A 17,051-nucleotide genomic window follows, 5' to 3' on the forward strand; every position below is an offset into this window, starting at 1 on the left:
ATACCCCCATTTGTCCCGTGTTCAGAAACATATGCATTGTAGCCCTAATCTTCTGTCTGGATGCACAACGGGGCCCAAACTGAACGGAGCGTCAAACTTTAACTGTCTTTTGACTTTTACGTGACTGCCATTATCCGTTGGATAATGGCGATCACGTGACCGTAGACCGCTCACCGCGCCCCCCCCCCCGTGACATCTCTAAGCTCTTGGCTACCTTTAATAGCCAGGAGCAAGGAGATTTTAAATTTTCTCTTGCCCTCCCCAGCTTCAGCGCTTGCGTCCGCCATTTTGGCGACGGGCGCATGCGCCAAAACTGGGGGAAGGTCCGCGGATAAGGATCCCGTCAGGGGACATCGCCGGTGGCCTTATATAAGTAATTTCACCTCCCCTCACGGATCCGATCCATGATGGGAGGTGAAAATTTTTTTTTTTACTTTTACGTGATCGCCGTTATCCATTGGATAACGGCGATCACGTGACTGGGAAACGCGTATCGTGGCTGCCCATGAAATCTCCAGGCTCTTGGCTACATTTAGTAGCCAGGTGCGGGGAGATTTTAAATTACCGCACCAATCTGCGGCTTTTGCGCCTGCGTTCACCATTTTGGCGACGGACGCGTGCGCATAAGTCGGGCAAGGTCCGCGGATAAATCTGGGGGCTTAAGGTGCCTAATTTCATCTCCCCTCATGGATATGATCCATGAGGGGAGATGAAACAAACTTTTTATCTTTTTTTTTAACACTTTTTAAACTTTTTTTTTACTTTTACATGATCGCTGCTATCCATTGGATAGCAGTGATCATGTGAGTGGGAACCGCATACAGCGGCTCCCTGTGACAGCTCCCTGCTCTCGGCTACTCATTCTAGCCGGGAGCAGGGAGTTTTTAAATTTCCCTGGCCTCCCGGCTCTCTGCGCATGCGCCTGACGTAATTCGTCTGGTGCGCATGCGCAGACGCCTGCGGCAGTGCCGGGGAGAAGACCGAAGGATCCGGACGCTGCGAAGGACCGGGGGTGAGTACTCTCAGGTCCTCTTACTGATCCGATCCGTAAGGGGAGCTGAAACTTTAATTGTTTTTAACTCTGCATTGACTTTAACGCCGGATACCGGCGATCGCATTACTGGGGGTGGGGTCCCGCGGCCCGGGATGACAGCTCCATGCTGTCGGCTATCACGTCCTGAGCCTGCAGGGCTGTCATTCCTAGAGGATGCATAAAACTACGTCCTCTAGGAATAAAGCCCAGCCGGCCAGGACGTAGAATCCCGATGGGGCGGTCGTTAAGGGGTTAACCCCTTAACGCTCCAGGACATACAGTTACATCATGGAGGGCTGCGGTTTGTATGGAGAAGGATCGAGAGTCCATTCCGTTTCATACAATGCGGCTGCCGGCTGTTTCCTGCAGCTTGCACCTGCCCATAATTCCGTGATCAGCACTTCCTCTGATCGCGGTTGTTAACACTTTAGATGCCACGGTAAGTTCTTACAGCGGCATTTAAACGACCCGATCAGAGTTTGGCGGTCCTGAACACTCCCCCGCCACCACCACAACCCACACTTGTAATGAGATCGCGGGGAGCCGTTCTATTGCCACTGCAGATTGCCTGTGGTGTGGCTCGATAGAGTGCCTGTCGGATCACTGTATGATGTAGTACTAGGGCATTACATCATACTGCAGGAGCGATCACACCATCACAAGTTTAGGTCTTGTGTGGGGGCTAAAAAAAAAAAGGCAGTTTAAAAATGTTTTATTACTGCTCCCTTAAAAGTCCGATCTATCAAAGTAAAGCATTATTTACCCCGCACAGTGAGCATGGTCAGAAAAAAGTACCAGAGTTGCGCTTTTTTTTTTCTGAGGGGGAGGGGGGGAGGATTCACCCGATCTCCAAGAAAAAATCTAATATAAAAGTGATCAAAAGCACGTGTACTGCACAATGGTACCAATAGAAACTACAAGACGTCCCGCAAAAAAACGAGCCCTCGCACAACTGTAAATAAAAAAGTTATGGCAGTTGTAAATTTAATTTTTTTCCAAGAATATTTTATTGTAAGTAGTACAGCAAAAAAACAACATAAACTTTAGTATTTGTAGTAATTGTACCGACACACTGAATAAAGTTGTCATTTTTACTCCATTTCACTCCACTTAGAATTTAAAAAAAAAAAAAAAAAAAGTTTTTCAATACATGAAAAAGTTTCACACGGTACATGAAATCCAACTTTTCCTGCATAAGACAGGCCCTCCGACATCAGCGTTGATGAATAAATAAGAGTTATGATATTTAAAGGGGGAAAGGAAAAACTGAAAATGGAGGTGGGAGGGGCGGGGTAAAGGGGTGAAGTAAGCATTTATATAGATTAAGTAATGCTATATCTGTATGTGATGTGACTTGACATTTTTGTGTACTCCATTTCATAGACCCTTTTTTTACCCCATACAGTCGCTCCGTGTCCAACATCCGCCCTTTGCTTGACTCTGGGACTATGGGAACGAAAGGACACACAGAAGTGATTCTACCTCAGTTAACGGAATCGTATAACAGTTATGTAAGCACTGAATATCCAATCACATTCATTTATAATAATCTAGTACCCTCCAACTATTGAATACACCCCCCCTCCCCCCTCCGCCTGCTATCAGCACAAGTAAAGTTTCCTACTCTCAAAATGCTCATGCATGTTAAATATACAAGCCTTGCTTATAGACTACTGCAAACACAAAGTGGACGCGTAGAGGTCCATTTACACGGGACGACTATCAGGCAAGCGATGCCCATATACCTGTCCCTGTGTGTCCACGCTCCCATGCTGTCACACGGGAGCTAGCAGAGTTGGATCACTCACGGGGCGGGGCAGTGCAGGAGATTTATCTCTTCCCGCTCGCCCGCCCCCCTCCATACACATAAAACAGCAGCCGTTCAGTACTGAACGGCCGCTGTTTAAACTGCACGATGAGCGATGTTGCTGATCTTTTATCACTCCTCATTCAGTTTAAACAGCAGCCGTTCAGTAGTGAACAGTGGCTGTGTTATCTTAATGGAGAGGGGTGGGGGAGCGGGAGGAGAGAAATCTCCTGCACTGCCCCGACCCCGGCTGGCCGCACCGTGAACCAAACAGCTCTGCTAGCTCCTGTGTCACAGCATGGAAGCGCGGGCACACAGGGACGATTGTAGGGCATCGCTTGCCCCACAGTTGTCCCGTGTAAATGGACCTTTACTCCTAACAAGCCATACGAGATTTCTTCTGCCAGCCTGCACATTGTTGACAGCTGTGCGTAATCTGTCTGCAGAAGTTTTCATAAATGAGACGGTCCGACTTGATAGATCAGCGGTTATTACAAGTGAGTGGATTACAGACTTTAGAAATCCATTCTTTTTTTGTAGCGGGATCCTCCAGATGAAGAAATCCCGTTTTGCACTTTGAAGTCCTTTCCAGCAACCATTGAGCACACGATTCAGTGGGCCAGAGATAAGGTAGAGCATGAAGAGTATTGACCACTCTAATTATTTGTCTTTTCTCTCCTTTTTAGTGTCGTCTTCTCACTTATTTGCATTTTTTTTTTTGTGCCCCTCTAGTTTGAGAGCTCTTTCACCCACAAGCCATCTCTATACAACAAATTCTGGAAGACCCATTCATCTGTACAAGAGGTTCTGCAGGTGTGTCTATTGTCCTCTGTTCTCATCCTAGGCACAGCACACATTGCCACCGGTGGAATAAGCTTTAATAGCATTAGAACCATAAGTAACACTGATCTCTCTTAACCCCTTCCCTCGACGGGGCGTAGCTGTACGTCCTGGCAGAGGGGTACTTAGCGCAACAGGACATACAGTTATGCCCTGTGGATAGCGCAAGATCATAAGAGATCCCGCGCTATCCGGCAGCGGGAGTCGGCTGTCACTGATAGCCGGCCTCCCGCTGCAATAGCGGGGGTGCATTGGAGAGACCCCCGCCGTTAACCCCTTCCTGCCGCGATCTGTGTAAATCGCGGCATGAGAAGGGTTCACAAAGCAAGCAATATAATCGCGGAGAGCCAGATGGGTTACAATGGCAACAGAACGCCAGATACCGGCGTTCTGTATTGCCAGTGCCTGTGATCGCTGTAACGATGCCTTATCAGAGCGATCAAGGCTGGTATGGTTCAAGTCCCCCACAGGGACATAAAGTGTGTTTGTCTGTGTATGTATATTTTGCATATTGGCATTTTTTTTTTTTTTATTAAAATCCCACATATTTGGTATCCACGTAACTGCGCCTACAATAATTTGAACACCCTTTTTATCCTGCATGGCAAAAAGCGTAAAAAAAAGAACAAAAAAAAAAACAAAAACCTAAAAACCTTTTGCGGTATTTTGGTGCGGCAATTCCGCTGGAATTCCGTCCCGTGTGACCCTAGCCTAAGGGTATGTTTACACATCGCAGAAACGCTGCAGAATTTCCACATCTCAAACAGAGTCAGAATTTGCACCATTGGATTTTGACACGACATCAGCTACAGTTTCGCAGCTGATTTTAGAAGATTGTGCGCTCCCCTCGTCTCAGCAGTCGGCGCGCTCCCCTCGTCTCAGCAGCCGGCGCGCTCCCCTCGTCTCAGCAGCCGGCGCGCTCCCCTCGTCTCAGCAGCCGGCGCGCTCCCCTCGTCTCAGCAGCCGGCGCGCTCCCCTCGTCTCAGCAGCCGGCGCGCTCCCCTCGTCTCAGCAGCCGGCGCGCTCCCCTCGTCTCAGCAGCCGGCGCGCTCCCCTCGTCTCAGCAGCCGGCGCGCTCCCCTCGTCTCAGCAGCCGGCGCGCTCCCCTCGTCTCAGCAGCCGGCGCGCTCCCCTCGTCTCAGCAGCCGGCGCGCTCCCCTCGTCTCAGCAGCCGGCGCGCTCCCCTCGTCTCAGCAGCCGGCGCGCTCCCCTCGTCTCAGCAGCCGGCGCGCTCCCCTCGTCTCAGCAGCCGGCGCGCTCCCCTCGTCTCAGCAGCCGGCGCGCTCCCCTCGTCTCAGCAGCCGGCGCGCTCCCCTCGTCTCAGCAGCCGGCGCGCTCCCGGCTTTTCCTCCACTGGGCAGCCAGCGGCCTCTGGTGAAGCAAGTGCTGAGAGCATAAAGACTGCGAAAGGCAGGGGAGCACGGTATCGTCTGAAGTCAGCTGATTTCAAGTCAAAGTCCACACTGATGGTGTTTTGGATGCAGAATTTGCAGCAGCCTGACTCCTACGTGTAAATATACCCTAAAATAGAAGGAACACCAACGCATCCATCCCTATTGGGGCCAAGTGTACAAGTTCAAGGCTGCCCTCGGTACCCCGTGTTAATATTACCCGTCAGGGCTGGGATGAGGGGAGCGGCCGCAGTCTAGGACATCGCCGAAGGGAGATTTTGCTGCAAGTACCCTGGCGAATCAACAGCAAAATCTGCATGTGTCAACTACGGATTATGCGTTGTAAAGGCTGAAATCCACTGAAAAATGGATCCACTGTGGATGTAAAATATGCGCTGCATGGAAACCGCACCCCACTTCCCTGCCATCTGCGCTACTGACAGACTGCAGTTAGAATGTTAATGGGGCGTCGCAGGTTTCTGCAGCCAATCACAGATCTCAGTGGTCATCTGCTGAGGTCTGTGATTGGCTGCAGCAGGCTGTGATGTTTTGTTCATAGAGGCGCTGCTGTAACTGCAGGCACCCGGGACGGCGGCCATAAGATAGTTTATCATTTTTCAACATCAGCAAATTTAAAAAAATACGAAAATAATTTTGCCTTCTCTCATCTTTTGCCTTTCTTTTCAGAAAATCAAGTCTTGTGAAAGCTTGGAAGGCTGCTTCCATGTTGTTAAACTACTAAGCAGGAAACCCAGATGCTGGTCAAAGTGCCTGGAACTCGCCAGATTAAAGTTCGAAAAGTATTTCAATCACAAGGTTAGTCGGATGTCGGACTGGTGTACCCGGCACGGACTGAGATGCTCTATGCTCCCCAGCATGCTCCAGCAGACACGTCCTCCCATAATGTACACATCGCGGCATCTAGTTGTCTCTGCAGCACTTTTTAAGGGCTTTTTACAGGCTATTCATGCTAAAAGATGCAGCTGAATGTTTCAGCCTACGGGGCGGGGGGGGGACAGTGACCTGCCTGGCATTGGACACACTTTGTCTAGTCTTAAGGCCATTCTAGACACAACGAGAATCGCTCAAAGCCGTCTTTTGAGCGATTTCTCGTTCTGTCTACATGCACCAACATTGTGCAGTTTCCGCGCACGAGTCGCTGATTGCTGAATTCTAGCGTGCTAGAATTTAGCGATCAGCTGTTATCAGCAGGCTGCAGTGATAAGATTCTCTGTGCCTGTGTCCTGCTGTGAATTCACAGCGGGGACACTGGCAGTCAGAGCCGAGAACACTATAGCTGTTTGATCTTCAGCTTAATGCATTTGCTTTCGGTGTCCTACGACTGCAAGAATAAGTAGCACTGTGGTGCCCTAATAATAGTATGCCAACAGATGTAATTGTAGCACTGAATGGCTCCTCTACTTCCGGGGGCCCTTCTGTGGGTGTAGCTGTACCCACGGTTATAATGTTATTAATGTACCGTGTTGGTGTCCCTTATTTTAATAGGTCATAGTGACCGATTCTGTTTTAAACAGATTGGCTGTGGAAATGCCCCACTGCACAATGCATAGGAGAGTTGTCTATGCAACCGTCTGACACCCCAGAGAATTGCGCATGGGTTCCCTGTAAAAAAAAATAAATTAAAAAAAACAAACAAAAAAAACTGCTTGCTTTTCAAGTGTATAATAATCATATTTGAGTTACTTTCATTATTTTGTCACCCTAGGCTCAGCAGTTATTGCATTCATTCCCCCTTGACACCCGGTTAAAAGATGGCAGTAAGTACCCACCTATAATGATAATGTAAGATGCATTGTCCTCATACAGCTCTGTTGTTTTTAATCCTTTATTGAAATAGGAGTGACCATCGCCCTATTCACTTCTAGGCAGAACGTGCCTCAAAAGAGCTCTAGGGGCACATGATGAGAACATTGTTCTTCCTCTTTACAAGTCACTGGTCAGACCACGCATGGAATATTGTGGACAGTTTTGGGCAGCCGTACTCAAGAATAATTGTAATAAATGGAATCGGTGGACTATAAGGCCTCATGTCCACGGGGAAAATCAGGCCCGCCGTAGATTCTTCATGTAGAATCCGCAGCGGGTCCCTCCTGCCCCGCGGACATGAGGCCTAAAATCAGAATAAACTCACCTGCTCCGGACGATGCGGATCTTCCTTCCTTCGCGGCCGGATCTTCTTTCTTCATCCCGGCGGATGTGCTCTGCATGCTGGCGGCGTGCCGCGTGCATGCGCCGGGCCGAAAAGAGAAGATCCGGCCGTGAAGGAAGGAAGATCCGCATCGTCCGGAGAAGGTGAGTTTAATACTGGTAGGGTCTTCTGCAGATCCGGACGGCTTCCATAGGCTTTAATAGAAGCACGAAAATGGAGCATGTCCATTTTTTTTTCCCGCACGCGGATCCGCGCCTGACGGGAAAAATGACATCCGCAGGTATTTAACTACCTACGGGTGTCCAATGCATCCCTATAGGCGCGGATCCGCATGCGGGTGGTCCACTGCGGATTTTAATTCTTCTTTTCCCCGTGGACATGAGGCCTTATACTCAGGGGTTGTTTAGATTTGAAAAAAGACGGCTGAGGGGCAACTTAATAACTATGTATACAAATATCAGGGGACAATACAAGGATCCCCATTATCTATTTATACCCAGGAGTGTAACAAGGGGCGCTCTAATAACTATGTATAGATATATCAGGGGTCAGTACAGAGATATCTCCCATCATCTGTTATACCCAGGACTGTAACAAGGGGGCGCTCTAATAACTATGTATAGATATATCAGTGGTCAGTACAGAGATCTCTCCCATCATCTATTTATACCCAGGACTGTAACACGGGGGCGCTCTAATAACTGTGTATAGATATATCAGGGGTCAGTACAGAGATCTCTCCCATCATCTATTATACCCAGGACTGTAACACGGGGGCGCTCTAATAACTATGTATAGATATATCAGGGGTCAGTACAGAGATCTCTCCCATCATCTATTATACCCAGGACTGTAACACGGGGGCGCTCTAATAACTATGTATAGCTATATCAGGGGTCAGTACAGAGATCTCTGCCATCATCTATTATACCCAGGACTGTAACACGGGGGCGCTCTAATAACTATGTATAATATATCAGGGGTCAGTACAGAGATCTCTGCCATCATCTATTATACCCAGGACTGTAACACGGGGGCGCTCTAATAACTATGTATAGCTATATCAGGGGTCAGTACAGAGATCTCTGCCATCATCTATTATACCCAGGACTGTAACACGGGGGCGCTCTAATAACTATATATAAATATATCAGAGGACGATACAGAGATCTCTCCCATCATCTATTTACACCTAGGACTGTAACAAAGGGGCGCTCTAATCCCTATTTATAGCTATATCAGGGGTCAGTACAGAGATCTCTCCCATCATTTGTTTATACTCAGGACTGTGACTGTAACAAGGGGGCGCTCTCTACATCTAGAGGAAAGAAAGTTTATAACTTTCTTTGGAACTCTCTGTACAGACTGATGTTAGTTCTGTACTGGTGTGGAGTGTATTCTCATGGCATGGGTTGGATCCACTAGTCCACCTAAACATGTCATTGACTGATGCCCACTACGATTTACTGCTTGGTGACCGTTTTGCAGCCTTCATGTACCCTCAAGATTATGGGATATTCCAGCAGGATAATTCTGGAGAGTTCCTACAAAGGGTGGGACCTGCACCTTCACCCAACATGAGCCCAGTTGAGCATTTCTAAATTGTGGTGAGGAGTTCTTTTCGAACCCAAGAATACCACTTAGTTCTATTCGCACCTTTTCACCTACAAATACCACGGAGCTGTTGGGGTGGCTTTCCAGATGTCATGACCCAACATCCTTCCAGACGTCTTTCATTCACTTGTGTAGTCGATGCCACATGGAGTTGCTGCACTTCGCCAGGCTATAGGGTGTCCTACACTATATTAGTTTCTATCCCATGACTTTTGGTACGTTAGTGTATTACTTTGTAGGGAGACCGATGTGCTCGGCAATCTTCCTGTATCCCAAAAAAAGTGAATAGAGCAGTGGGCATGCATGAACACCGCTGCTCCATATATGTTGTTGGGGGAATGAGGCATGTCGATCGCAGGCGGAAAGATCTGTAAGACGGCCACTGTATTTTGCTTTTGGCTAGGATTAGACTGAGCTCTTTTGAAAGTTCTGCTGTTCTTCTATTGGTTCGCTCACAACCAGTCCCAATGATTGAAAGAAGAAGTCAATGGAAATTTGGATTTAAAATGTTACAAGAGAAGGTCCTACTGTTCATCCTTACTGAGCATAAGCTTTGCTATAAAAACAATGGCCGCTACGCCGTCAGGGAACTACTTTTGACTGATGTGTTGATTCCTTTAATGTTTTTTAGTGTTTTTGTAAGTTTTTTGTTTTTTTTCTTCTCTTTTTCAGGTTTATTTTGGCAATCTCCAAAGCGACCACCTACTCCAATAGAATTTGATATAGAGGATCCATTGTAAGTCTATATTTACTACATCACCGTATCCTCTTCTTAGTATATCCTATTTGGCTTTGTTGGTAGGTATAGATTTAATTTGCTGAATGGGAAAGGCTTTGTGTTCTATACACTGGGCTGAAAGAGGCAGCATCATGTTTGATTGTCTAGCCAAAGGATAAGGGCTAGCCCTCATATCTGAGTAGGTCTGCCTGCTATCACCCCCATTGATCTTGAGAATGGGGCTTTAGCAGTTCCCAAAGCGAGGGTAGAGGTAGCTGTACATGTGCGACCGCTTGTCCATTCGCTTCAGTGGGAGATGTCAAATACAAGCACTCTGATGTATTTCGGTGCGAGGGGCAGCGGTGGGGGGGTCACAGGGATATCGTTCAACCCCTTGTTACAATGCTATATGATCTCTCAAGCACTGCTCACCCATGTTCTATGGTGTATACTATGATATTTAAGCACTATATGTGCTATTTTCTTCCCACATATATACTGATCAGGCAGAACATTAAAACCACTGAGGTGAATAGCATTGACTCTCATTACAATGGCACCCATCTCGGATATATTGGGCAGCAAGTGAAGAGTCCGTTCTTGGAAGTTTAATCCTTTGCAATCCAATTTTGGATTCAGGGTTTCCTAGGGGACTTTCTCTTTCTGCCATTATACAATGGCGCCATCTGCTGGCTAGAGCCAATAACGTGGTATCGGACATGCTGGAGAGGCCCCTGACAACAGAGCGGCCAGTAATATACAGTAAGAATACCCTGCCGGACATCTTCTGACATCAGAGCTGTACAGCCTTCAAATAGAATGTCTTCAGACGTCAGACAGTGGACTGGAAAGGGTTAATTTGTTGGAAGCAGGAAAATGGACAAGTGGGAAAATCGGAATGCCTTTGACCCAGGGCCAAATAGTGATGACTGGTTCAGAGTATCCCCCAGGCCTTGTGATGGTCCTTATATGCTGTGCTTCTAGGAAGTACAACCAGTAGCTGGGTCATGGCAAGCTCATCCAGTCTATTCCCATAGAAGAGCAATTGTAGCCTAAATTGGTGAAAGTGAATGCTGGCTATGGTAGAATGGTGTCAGAATACACGGGGCGTCATCGCTTGCCAGGTATGGGACTGCCTAGCTGCAGACCGGTCAGAGTGCCCATACCGAACCCTGTACAGCATGGAAAGTGCTTATAATGGGCATTCGAACCCCAGAACTGGACCATGGAGCTTATGGGAATGGCTGGTACATAAGATCTACTTACCTGGGGAAGAGATGGGACCAGGATGCGAACTGGTGGAGGAAGTGTGATACTCTGGGTAATGCTCTGCTGGGATACATTACTATGATGTGTATCACTTACCTTGTTGCAGTCCATCCCTTCAAGGCAACAGTATTCATTAATAATGGTGGCCTCCTTTAGAAGGATAATGCCCCAGGCACACTAAAAAAAAAGTGACTAGTTTGAAGAACATGACAAAGAGTTCAGAGCGGTGACTTGGGATGCTTTTACACGGGATGATCTGTCAGGCAACAGATATCCGACGGGTCGTCCCAGCGATAATCGTTCTGGTGCTTCCATACAGGATTAATCCTCGCTAACGAATGGAGGCAGAGTGAGGATCGTTCCACCTGCCTCTATTCACAGTAAACAGTCGTTCACTTATTAACGACTGTCTGTTTACACGGGCCAATCCATGCTTCGGCATGCAGCAACAACTTCTCCTTTGTCGTCCGGTTGGTGCATGTATTTACGCTAAACGATAGTCCTTCAGGTTCTCGCTGGATAATTGTGCCACACAAAAGCTGTTTTAACGCTTTGCAATCCAATTTTCGATTCAGGGTTTCCTAGGGGGCTTTCTCTTTCTGCCATTCTACAATGGCGCCATCTGCTGGCTAGAGCCAGTACTGCGGTATGGGACATGCTGGCAACAGTAAGAATACCCTGCCGGACATTTTCCGACATCGGAGCTCTACAGCCTTCAATCAGAATGTCATTAGACGTCAGACAGTGGATTGGAAAGGGTTAGCTTCCACATTGGTCAGGTCTCAATCCAACTGGCAACTTACAGGACTGTAAGGCTCTGCTGCTAATGTTGTGCTTTCAGATACTAGAGGGCACCTTCAGAGGCCTTATGGAGTCCGTCTCATTGTGTCAGCTATGTTGGTGGAACAAGTGGCCTATAGATTAGGCACGTAGTTTTAATATAGTGTATATCGGAGTATAGATCCTGTATAAGTCTAACAGCGATATACTGTAAGTATTCTGTACGCTGGAGAGTCTGACCTCAGATTTATCTTTTGCCTAGGCATTTCAGCTTTATACTCAGCGCAGCCAAACTATATGCAGACGTTTACAGCATCAAGTTCACTGAAAAGGTAAGTCACTAACTTGCTCCTTTTGCTCACTGTGTGCCTGAGTTGCTTGTGGAAAAATAGCCTGAAACGCTTGGATTAAGATTTCAGGTTTTCAGTTCCGCTGACTACATTGATTTAACTAAATTCGACACACTGACACGCTGATTGGCATCAACACAGCAAATATTTATAACCGAGTCATAAGAGTAAGCAGTGCGAGAAAATGAATATACAAGATCAGATTACAGCTGCAGCCCATTGACTTCTATGGAGATAGAAAGAAGGGCAGAGTAAACGAGACAGAGACACACACACTGCAGAAGCTTCTAGTAAGTGTTTTGATGCACAAATAAACTGCTTAGTATTGCTGTATAATGTCTTCTATGCTGTTGCTTCTCTGTGTATGATAAATAGTGATAGGGAAGCAGGGTCTCCTCTTCTCTCTGTGTGCAGTGTATGGGGAGGCATCATAGCAGCTGGTCTCCACCCACTTGCTCTGACATTAGGAAATTGAACCCATGTAAAGAGAAAATTGCAGGTTACAAGTTGTATGATGGCCTAAAATAGATATTCCATATGTGCACACAATGGCTTAGTCTGAAGAGTAAGCTTAGTTGGGCCTTAACTAACCCCCAATTTGCTCCATTGGGTGAACTAGATAGACCCATTTTTACCTATACTATGTTACTCTGCCATATGTAGCATGCAAGCAGCATACTGACCTATTGAGGCCGTATATTTCTTCCATCACTACGTGGCAAGTTTTCACAAATAAAAATCCTATCAGAGTTTCGCTAAACTGCCAAACTACATTTTTTTGCCCAATTGTGGATGGAATGAAATCTTCCAAATACAACACTTTGGAAAGTAGCGGTGTTGCTGGATTGTGATGTAACCAAACCTTCTATAACATGCCATGACACTTCATAACGCTTCGTGAGTCTGCAGGGGTCCAAGGTGTCCCTCTAGCTTTTGTAAACTTCTGACATGTCATAGAAACTTTCATCGTAAGAAGAAAAAAAAATGGTCGCTGCGCTAGTGGATCGTTAAAGGGGTTGTCCCGCGCCGAAACGTTTTTTTTTTTTTTTTTTCAATAGCCCCCCCGTTCGGCGCGAGACAAACCCGATGCAGGGGTTTAAAAAAAAAAAACGCATAGTACTTACCCGAATCCCCGCGCTCCGGTGACTTCTTACTTACCTTGCGAAGATGGCCGCCGGGATCTTCACCCACGGTGGACCGCAGGTCTTCTCCCATGGTGCACCGTGGGCTCTGTGCGTTCCATTGCCGATTCCAGCCTCCTGATTGGCTGGAATCGGCACACGTGACGGGGCGGAGCTACGAGGAGCAGCTCTCCAGCACGAGCGGCCCCATTCAGAAGGGAGAAGACCGGACTGCGCAAGCGCGTCTAATCGGGAGATTAGACGCTGAAATTAGACGGCACCATGGAGACGGGGACGCCAGCAACGGAACAGGTAAGTGAATAACTTCTGTACGGCTCATATTTAATGCACGATGTACATTACAAAGTGCATTAATATGGCCATACAGAAGTGTATACCCCACTTGCTGCCGCGGGACAACCCCTTTAAAGTCTATGAAGCTTTGGGGTCTTAGGAAATGCAAAGGACTCCGAGGTAAAGGACTTGTCATGTAGCCCACATCAGTATTATCTCTAAGGACTTTGGTTCCTGCACCCCCACTGAGGATGGCTTCACATAGTCGGTTTCAGAATGCTAATGATCTTTATTGTTCATACGCTTTCAGGATTTGTCACTGGACATGATACAGAACACTTTATCTGGAGTGAACGTCAGTGAATTTACACCATCTAACAAGGTATGTGCATTCATTCTCGCCAAACTTCAGCCACTTCCATTTTTCAGCAGCTTCATGCATGTCAATGACCCTCTCAATCACATTGATTACTCCCACTGATAAGCTGGTTCCAAGTGCCGCTACCGCTATAGTCAGCAGACAATGCAGAAAGCCATAGCGCAGCGGCCTGGGTTGGTGCTGCTAGGGGCAGCTCACATTAAATTCAGCCGGAGCTGCGCTGCTATACCAACCCAGGCCGCTGCGCTCTGATCAGTGCTTTCTGCTTCTTTTGACTATGGCGACAGCAGAAATGGGAATCGGATGGTCGGTGAAGGTGGAAGGTTCCCGACGAGCATGGTATGTAAGGCTGAAGGAAGCCACATGTCCATCTAGTTCAGGCTTTTAACCCCCAATGTAGATCTAGAGGAAGGCAAAAAACCCCAATGAGGTAGAAGCCAAAAATTCCTTCCAGACTCCAATCTAGCAATCGGAATAATCCCCGGATCACAGAGCCTTCTGAAATATCCAGTAACTATAACATGTAATGTTGTATCACTCAAGAAAGGTGTCCAGGCCCTCTTTATACTGTTTAAGTGAGTTTGCCATCACCACATCCTCAGGCAGAGAGTTCCACAGTCTCACTGCTCTTACAGAAAAGAACCCCCTTCTATGTCTGTGCAGAAATCTTTTTCCTCTAGATGTAGAGGGCGCCCCCTTGTTACAGTTCTAGGTACAAATAGATGATGGGAGAGATCTCTTTATTGTCCCCTAATATAGTTATACATAGTTATCAGGTCGCCCCTCGGCCGCTTTTTTTTTTTTTTCCTAGGCTTAATAACCCAAATTTTGATATCCTCTCTGGGTATTGTAGTCCGCTCAGTCCATTTATTACTTCCGTTGCCCGTCTTTGAACCTGCTCTGATATGTCCTCCTTGAGTACCAACCCCCAAAACTGTCCACTATATTCCATGTGTGGTCTGACCAGTGACTTGTCACCATTACAAGAACATGATGAGAACATTGTTGTTCTTTACATGTATTTCCTCTGCCCATGTGCAGAACCTTCATAGATTGGCAGAGTTGAAAGGACCTCCAGGGTCATCGGTTCCAACCCCCTGCTCAGTGCAGGATCACTAAATCATCCCAGGCAGATATCTGTCCAGCCTTTGTTTGAACACTTCATTGAATGAGAACTCCCCACCTCCTGTGGCGACCTGTTCCACTCATTTATCACCCTTATTGTCAGAAAGTTTTTTTCTAATATCTAATTTGTGTTTCCTCTAGAGATGAGCGAGCACGCTCGGTTAAGGCAGTTACTCGAGCGAGCATCGCTGTTCAGTGTTAGGAGCTCCAATTCTCCTTGTTTGTCCCCCATACTCTGTGCATTTGTGTAAAAACATTTTAGTTTGTGATCGGTGTCTCCTGTTCTACTTTCCTTCTGAATTTCTTGTCTGTGTTCTTTCTTTCCACTTCTAATAGTGAGGTTCTCAAATGTATTAATTAGCAGTATATTTTTAGCTGGCCTTTCACTTCCCTTCCCATATTGTTCTAGTTTAGTGTTTAACAATATCAGGGTTAAACCTCATTTGCCACTTTTTTTGCCCCCAACTGATCCCGATCCTTTTGTAACCACATTCTGTCCTCTTCAAGCTAATCACTTTACATAGTTTTGTGTCATCTGCAAATATTGATATTTTCCTGCACAATCCTTCTATCAGGTCATTAATAAATGTATTAAAAGAATAGAGCCCAATGCTGCCCCCTGTCGCACCCCACTATTAGGCCTCATGTCCACGGGCACGCATCGTTTCCAAGTGTGGAATCCCGCAGTTTCCACCTTTGCCCGCAGCCATGAGGCCTAAAAATACATTTTCTTACCAGTCTGGCTGTCATGTGGGTCTTCTTCATCGCGGCCAGATCTTCTTTCCTCTGCACAACAAATGCGTCCGGGCATGCCAGCAGCGTGCCACGCGCATTCGCCATGCCTTTTTTTTTTAATCTCCTGCTGTCCCACGGATTCGCAGCATGCATGCAGTGTCAGCTGCGTCTGTGCTGCAGATCAGACGGCTTCCATTGACTTCAGTGGAAGCTGTCCATGCGGGAAACCGCAGAAAATGGAGCATGCTGCGTGCGTTTTCCAGCACGTGCGATCCACACACCGGGAAAAGATGACAGCCGCAGGTATTTCATTGGGCATCCACAGGTAATTAATGCCTATGGGCATATTGAAGTGCGGATCATCTGCGCGGATGACCCACATGGATTCCACAATTCAATTTTGCCCGTAGACATTAGACCTGAACTGTGATCCCTTCAATGCTACCTCCTGTGGTACCCAACTAGTAACAGTGACCACTCCAATACTGCCCCCTGTGGTACCCAACTAGTAACAGTGACCCCTTCAATACTGCCCCCTGTTGCACCTAACTAGTAATGGTGATCCCTCTAATACCGCCCCCCCTGTGGTACCCCACTAGTAACGGTGACCCAATCAGAGTATGTATCATGTACGGGTGTTCCGCGGATCCGGGCGGCTTCCATAGGCTTCAACAGAAAGTGGAGCATGCCGCGGGTGTTTTCCCGCAGACGCAATCCGCGCCTCAAGGGAAAATGACATCCGCAGGTATTTAACTACCTGCGGGTGTCCAATGCATCCCTATGGGGCGCGGATCCGCGTGCGGGAAAAACGCTGCGAATTTTAAATCACATTTTCCCCGTGGACGTGAGGCCTTATACGGCTATTTTCCTTGAGGTCCTCCAGGATGGTATCTCCTTAGAAACCCTCAAACATTTTACCCACAATAGAAGTTCGTGTTACCGACCCGTGGGTCCCATTGATGACCAATGATTCATTGATAGAAAAAGTTAACCAAGTCCTGGAACACCCCTTTAAAGCATTATAATAGTAACTCCTGACTTTTTATGGTTCATGTAAATGTGTTCAAAAACAGTTTTTAGTTTGTTATCTGTTGTACTTGCAAGGCCTGCTTATACAAACAATTGACCCTTTAGATGCCAGGTACAACAATCCCACCTTTCCTTCCCCCTCCTAAGCAAGTCCCTACTTCTTTTGTGTGCTGTAAAACCTTGGTTTTTCCGTTAGATTGTAGAAACAGATGAAAATGCAAAGAAGCCCGACCAAATCCCAGTGAGCAGCGAAGACGAGAGGCTGGCTGTCATGCAGCTGGAAAGAGTCGTCGCGGAGGGCCGAACCTCACAAGGTCAGTTCTGTGATTCCAAGAATGAGACCTGTAGATGTAATGACCAATGAACTCACCATTTCAATATGACGTGTCAATTACC

General features: G+C 47.1%; 1 protein-coding gene across 1 annotated transcript in view; it reads left to right on the forward strand.

Annotated features, from left to right (window-relative positions):
• UBA6 (ubiquitin like modifier activating enzyme 6) overlaps window positions 1–17,051 on the forward strand; it is a 68,549-nt gene that overhangs the window by 40,996 nt on the left and 10,502 nt on the right. Inside the window, exons 20-28 of the mRNA XM_066574288.1 lie at window positions 2,439–2,544; window positions 3,381–3,470; window positions 3,573–3,653; window positions 5,759–5,887; window positions 6,798–6,849; window positions 9,528–9,591; window positions 11,885–11,954; window positions 13,698–13,769; window positions 16,852–16,969. Of these exons, the coding sequence (XP_066430385.1) occupies window positions 2,439–2,544; window positions 3,381–3,470; window positions 3,573–3,653; window positions 5,759–5,887; window positions 6,798–6,849; window positions 9,528–9,591; window positions 11,885–11,954; window positions 13,698–13,769; window positions 16,852–16,969 (782 nt within the window). The remainder of the gene's footprint in view (window positions 1–2,438; window positions 2,545–3,380; window positions 3,471–3,572; window positions 3,654–5,758; window positions 5,888–6,797; window positions 6,850–9,527; window positions 9,592–11,884; window positions 11,955–13,697; window positions 13,770–16,851; window positions 16,970–17,051) is intronic.

This window comes from Eleutherodactylus coqui, chromosome 7 (genome assembly GCF_035609145.1).
Source record: "Eleutherodactylus coqui strain aEleCoq1 chromosome 7, aEleCoq1.hap1, whole genome shotgun sequence".
Lineage (NCBI taxonomy): Eukaryota > Metazoa > Chordata > Amphibia > Anura > Eleutherodactylidae > Eleutherodactylus > Eleutherodactylus coqui.